Source organism: Rattus norvegicus, chromosome 8 (assembly GCF_036323735.1).
Source record: "Rattus norvegicus strain BN/NHsdMcwi chromosome 8, GRCr8, whole genome shotgun sequence".
NCBI classification, from domain to species: domain Eukaryota; kingdom Metazoa; phylum Chordata; class Mammalia; order Rodentia; family Muridae; genus Rattus; species Rattus norvegicus.
In genome coordinates this window covers 55,121,467-55,127,844 of record NC_086026.1, presented here as the reverse complement: position 1 = coordinate 55,127,844, position 6,378 = coordinate 55,121,467, and the positions used below count along the sequence as shown (strand labels likewise).

Below are 6,378 nucleotides of genomic sequence, written 5' to 3'. Positions count from 1 at the left end.
TCCCGTTGTCACTGTGCTCTAGATGGGGCCAGGGTTGACTTGCCGCTGAGCAAGTCACCCCCTAGTGAAGCTCCAAGTAGAACTGTCCCCTACCAGTGGGCAGTCATACCCAAGTTCTACCACTCTGAACCTCAGTTTTCACAGCTGTCAAAGGGGCTGGTAACTCCTACCTCTTAACAGCTCTGAGTGTGAAAGGAAGGCCTTTGCTTAGTGCCTGGTGTGCAGCCAGGCTGCAGTGGAGACTAGTTTCCACCAACTGGATTTTAAAGCCTTTCAAAAAGGTGGTTTGTTTGTCCCCTGCAAGCTCCTAAGACGTTTCTCTGTCGGGCCAAATTCTCTAGAGCACCTCCTCCTTTCTTTCTCATTGAAAAGCAGACCCAAGTCGGGGCAGCAAGGAAGGTTTTCGTGGTCCTGCCCATAAAAGGTTTTTCCCGCCACCCTCAGCACCGCCCCGCCCCAACCCCGCAGCATCTCCAAAGCATGCAGAGAATGTCTCGGGCTGCCCCCGACAGACTGCTCCAACTTGGTGTCTTTCCCCAAATATGGAGCCTGTGTGGAGTGAGTGGGGCAGCTGGGGCGGGTGGGGTGGTGTGGGAAGCCAAGCAGACTTCCATGGGCAGGAGGGGCGCCAGTGGGCAGGCAGAGAGGTGACATCACTGCCTCGGAGGCCTTTAAACCCCTCACCCAGCCGGCGCCCCAGCCCGTCTGCACCAGCCCAGACAGCAACGCTACTCTCCTTCCAGCCCACAAACGACCAAGCCTTGTAAGTGGGAGCAACGGGAGCAGCAGGGTTGTGTGTTATTAGGCAACGCTGGGGGTTCAGCTGGGGGGTCCTCCAGTCTCCTCTAGCTTGCTGGGTGGAATTGGGTCTCTGAGTAGGCAAAAAGTCTGGTTAAAATGCCTAGGGTGACTTGACTGGGGCAGAAGAATCAAATGGGGTGAGAGGGAGGCTTGCATTTCAGTCACTCGCCCACCTATGGGCTGCGTGTTAGACCCAAAGAGGTGCTGAATAAGGCCAAGGGACCAACTCCATCTCAGCATCTCCAAGATGAGGGTCTGAGTTCTAGAAAGCAATACCCTGATGGTCCCCAGGGCCTGTGCAACCCCCACCCCCGACAGTAGAGGACTGAAGATCTTGTTGGTAGTACCAGTGATCAAACCTCAGGGTACTATGTACGGCAGACACGCACTCTCTCTACCACACAAGTTTAATGCTTCAGATGAGTCTGCGACAGGGCCTGCTTTTCCATGGCAGCTCTGGCCAGAGTCTGAAAATAGGAGGTCAGCCCACTGTAGGCAGATAGGTGACAGGTGGAGGAGCTTTGGAACTGAGACTGGGCAGCCCTGGGACCCCATTCCTTCTAAAGGGTCTCGGTGGTTCCCCTTGGGGCTATTTAAAGGATGTCAGTATGTAATAGGACTGCTCTTCTGGGTCCCTGGAATTTAGGTGAGGGCACTGCTGACTTGTGGGCTGGGGTGCCGCAGGCAGATATACCCTGGTTCTGCTTGTTCTTCAGAGCACCTTCTAGGTGGAGGCCCCTTTCCACTGCCTACCCTCTCCACTGACTGGAGTCATGGCCACAGGCATCCAACTGTGTATCATGCAGCTGTTCTGTACCGGAGCTTCTGTCTAGAAATACCCTGGTGGGCTGCCGAACTACCACCTTCATATCCCTCTCCTCTCCCCGGTGCCTCTGAGATGAGAACCTGATACCCCCCACCCCCGTGTGTGTGTGTGTGTGTGTGTGTGTGTGTGTGTGTGTGTGTGTGTGTGTGTGTGCATACAAAGTAATACATTTCATCATGGCATTTGGACACATATATCATATTTTTATTTGCTCTCCTGGCCTCTTCTCAGAGACTTCTCTGGACTTTCTACTTCATACTCTTCACTAGGAGAGACAGGGAAGAAGGGCAGTGCTGGGTGGAATAGTGAGGGGCACATGTAATCCTGAGGGCATGCTCAGACCCAGACCTAACAGATGTCAGGGCTGCAGTGTGAGCTCTTGTCACTATGGCTTGTTCTTGGTCCTGCAGTTGATATTGTCTGTTCAGAACTTCTTGGAGACTGAAAAGTGCATGTGAGGACAGTCCTCTCCCATCTTTTCCTCTAGTGGCCAGTTGAAGCAAACATGGTCAGGAATTGATGGGAACTGTAAGGTGCTTGAAACTGGCTGGGAGAGGGAAGTGGTAGAGACAGGCTGAGTGGAGGCTAGGAGGAAGGGGCACCACACTTACCTGGCTCCATTTGTTTTGTGGTTTTTATGGTTCCTTGGCCCAGCAGTTACTGGTGGGCGGCAGGCCACACAGTGGGGTGTGGGAGGGACATGGCTGTTGACAACTTTCCAACAGAAACCAGGCTTTTGAGTCCTCCAGCACCAGCTGAGTGCAGATGCTCAGAAAGCCCTGTGAGATTCCCCTCTCCTTCACATCAGGGAAGTGAGATGCCTCCAGGGCTGTCATTTCAACAGGTCTTCTGTTTTTTTTTTTGTTTCTTTTTCTCTCAAAGTTGGTGCTGGGCTCAGGGAAAGCTTTGGAGAAGGGGGTAGGAACTGGAGAAGGGAAGATCAGTTTACTGTGTAAACTCACTGGTTAGAGCAGCGCTCCCCCCCACCTCCCAATCTCAAAGAGCTCTGTTAAGGTCATGTGTGCTATAGTTCACAGACTGCATCTTCCCAGCTTTCTGAGTAGACAGTTAGCCCACTTCTCAAGCAGAGAGCTCATTACTGAAGAGTGTTGACAGCACAGGGGAAAGGCCATCAAGATGTTCAGAGTCTAATAGCTGGCCCGGGACCACAGCCACGTGGTAACATTCGCTCCACTCCTACCACCTCCACAGCTCTGACGTGAAGAAGGTCCCACTTTCATGGGAAGGAGGTGGCAGAGCCTGCCAACTGCTCCATGCTCATACAATTTTTCTCCCAACCTATGACCTCTCAGAAACAGGGGTTGATTTGCAAAGTTCTTCAGACACTTCAGACAGATGACATCCCACTCAGGGTATCCCCTGACGACTGAGTCAGCCATGCCTGTATCTACCCAGGGACCTACTGGCCTGCTTTGCTCCTGCAGCCTTCCTCCTCCATGTCTGGGTCCACAGAGAGCTGCTGGGCAGAGATAGGCCTTTGAGGCGACAGCTGACATATAGGCCAGGCTCCCATGCTCTGGCTGGCAGATCCTTGGCCCTGGGACATCCCTGGAAGGCTCTGACTGCATGGTTCTTCTAACTGCACGACAGCCAGAGCTGGTTGACGTGGGCACGACAGCGCTTTCATTTCAGTCTCCCTGCGAATGCAGCTGCTTTGTGAGAACCCTTGGACTCTGGTGGCTTTGTCAGGTCTTGTCAGAGCACTTTGGGGGAATGAACTTTGCTCTTCCAGCTTCTGGGTCAGAGGGTAAAGATTTGGTGGCAACTGGTAGCTAGACAAATATATTTGCTGGCTGAATGTGGGGGACAATGTGGCTTCTGGAAGACCTCACTAGTACTTTTCTGGCTAATCTTGGCAAAGAATGAATGCTCTCAATAGCCAGCCCAGGTGACAAAGGGCTTTAATTTCAACTACTCCAAAGTCTAAAGTAGGAATATCCCAAGTTCAAGGCCTTCCTGTACTATAAACAAGCCAGACTTTGGTAGCACACACCTTTAATTTTAGCACTCAAAAGGCAGAGACAGGCAGATCTGTGTGAGTTGAAGGCCAGCCTAGTCTGCAGGAGAGTTCTAGGACAGCCAAGGCCACAGTTAAACCCCTTCTTGGGGTAAAAAACCTAACAAAACCAGACACCCTATAAAAGGTCCAACTTCCCTCTCTATGTGCAGCCCTGGGTTCCACTGGTACTGCAGAAAGCAATGAGGAGAGGGACTGGGGAAAGGAGGGAAGAAGGGAGGTATGGCTGGCTCTAGGCCAGGGGTTGTCACAATTGTTCACAGGCCAAATGCAGCCTGATGTCTGCTTTAATAAACAAAATGTTATTGGCACACATTGGTTATGTATCAGCTGGGCTATTTTCCCACAATAATAGAGGCCATATGGTCTGCAGAGTCTAAAATATTTACCCTGGTCTTTCACATAAAAAGTTGACAGACTCTTGCTCTGGACCGACCGATATCTAAGACCTTGTTCCTTGAGGCCCAGGTACAGAGGGCTCTCTGCAGTAAGTGGATAAAGCTGGTATAGATCATGCTGTGGTGTCCAGGGTAGCTGGGAACCCTTCAGAGGGAAAGGCCTGATTAATATACATGAAGTAAAGCAATTCCATGGCTTTCTTCTTTTTCTTTCTTTCTTTTTTTTTGGAGCTGGGGACCGAACCCAGGGCCTTGTGCTTGCTAGGCAAGCGCTCTACCACTGAGCTAAATCCCCAACCCCCCTGGCTTTCTTTTCTCCACACTTTGCTTTAGTTCTGCCTCAACATGGCCAACAAGGGTCCATCCTATGGCATGAGCCGTGAAGTGCAGTCCAAGATTGAGAAGAAGTATGATGAGGAGCTGGAGGAGCGGCTAGTGGAGTGGATTGTAATGCAGTGTGGCCCTGATGTGGGCCGTCCAGATCGTGGGCGCCTGGGCTTCCAGGTGTGGCTGAAGAATGGCGTGGTGAGTGGAACCCTGCGAAGGGGGTCTAGGGACGTGTATGCCACCTTACAAACTGAGACAAACCCCTGAGCTGAGTGTTCAGCTGTGTTCTGTACCTGTCAGATTCTGAGCAAGTTGGTGAACAGCCTGTACCCCGAGGGATCCAAGCCAGTGAAGGTGCCTGAGAACCCGCCCTCCATGGTCTTCAAGCAGATGGAACAGGTGGCTCAATTCTTGAAGGCAGCTGAGGATTATGGAGTCACGAAGACTGACATGTTCCAGACTGTTGACCTCTTTGAAGGTACAGAGGAAAAAGGGCTGGTGTCAGTGGGCCAGCGGAGAGTAAGATTATCAGGCGAGGAGAGGGAGTATCAAAAGCCACAACCAGTTGTTCATGTGTGCAGAGCAGGAATGGGATATGCCAAGAGAGCACAAATCAGGGGACCAGCTTGGTGGGACAGCATTTTCCTCCTATGTACAAGGGCCTATGTTGGACCCTAGAAATGTATGCATGTAAAATATATGCCACACCATACTCACTAGGGTTAGATAGGGTCTCTTGAACCCTCTTGATTTGGTGCCACTTGTTCTTGGTTTGACTATTTCTGAGTCTGGGCAGGTATTGCCTATATGGTTCTGAAATTGGTTCCCCGGCCACTCTTCTCATAGGAAAAGATATGGCAGCAGTGCAGAGGACTGTAATGGCTTTGGGCAGTTTGGCCGTGACCAAGAACGATGGACACTACCGTGGAGATCCCAACTGGTTTATGAAGTATGTGCCCACTGGGTCTCTTTGTGGGGTTGGGGTGGCCTGGGCTGGTCAGCTGTGGTAAAGATCAGGTATAGCAGAGCCAGAAATGTCCCAAGTAAGGGTGTTGGACTGGGGAAAATGAAGTCTTACTTCTGCACTCTTTTTTTTTTTTAACCAGCATGTGTTCCATCAGGTTCCCTAATTCCTGGGGCCAGAAAAACTCAGGGGAAAAAAAAGAGAAGACAAAGAGAAGGGAAGGGAGATGGACATAGAAGTAACAGGGATCAGGAAACGGAGAACACTAAGTTATAGCAAGCCTTACCCTGGTTCCTTTTCTTCTAGGAAAGCCCAGGAGCATAAGAGGGAGTTCACAGACAGTCAACTGCAGGAGGGGAAGCACGTCATTGGCCTTCAAATGGGCAGCAACAGAGGGGCCTCACAGGCTGGCATGACAGGCTATGGGCGACCCCGGCAGATCATCAGTTAGAAAGGGAAGGCCAGCTCTGAGCTGCAGCATCCTGCTTAGCCTGCCTCACCCACGCCTATATAGGTTCTTAGCCCGGACAGCTTTGAGGTGTCACTGGGCAAAGATGACTGCACATGGGCAGCTCCCACCTATCCTCAGCCTCAGCCCCGCTTCTTACCCCAGAGCCACCACTGTCCTGGCCCCTGTTCCCAGCTGTCCCCCCACCTCTACCGTTTCCCCCATCCTGGAGTAAGCAGGGAGAAGTGGGCTGAGGTAGCCTGACTGTAGGCCAGCCCACTGTCCTTGGAAGCCAATGTCCTTTGAAAGAGACCCTGCCTCTACATCTTTTTCTGGAATATTTTTTGGGTTGAAATTCAAAAAGGAAAAAAATATATACATATACATATATCTCCATCTTTTCTCAGGCCTGGCTGGCAGTTTGGTTTGTCACTCCTGTTAGCATTCCAGGAACCCTGAGGGTGGGAGCATATGGGGTCACGTGTTCCTGACCGCTGCCTTCAGGCTGACTTCTCGGGCCCCACAGGCCCAGAGCTTCAGAGGAACCAGGCTGTGGGGAAGAAGAGTGACCTGACA

The 6,378-nt window shown here is 51.6% G+C and overlaps 1 protein-coding gene across 1 annotated transcript; it reads left to right on the top strand.

Moving 5' to 3' along the window:
* Positions 1-723: 723 nt before the first annotated feature.
* On the top strand, positions 724-6,198 carry Tagln (transgelin). The gene is given in 5 exon segments (NM_031549.2): positions 724-763; positions 4,397-4,588; positions 4,691-4,868; positions 5,237-5,339; positions 5,661-6,198. Coding segments are annotated over 4 exon segments (606 nt in total). The 5' UTR covers positions 724-763; positions 4,397-4,408; the 3' UTR covers positions 5,806-6,198.
* Positions 6,199-6,378: the final 180 nt, after the last annotated feature.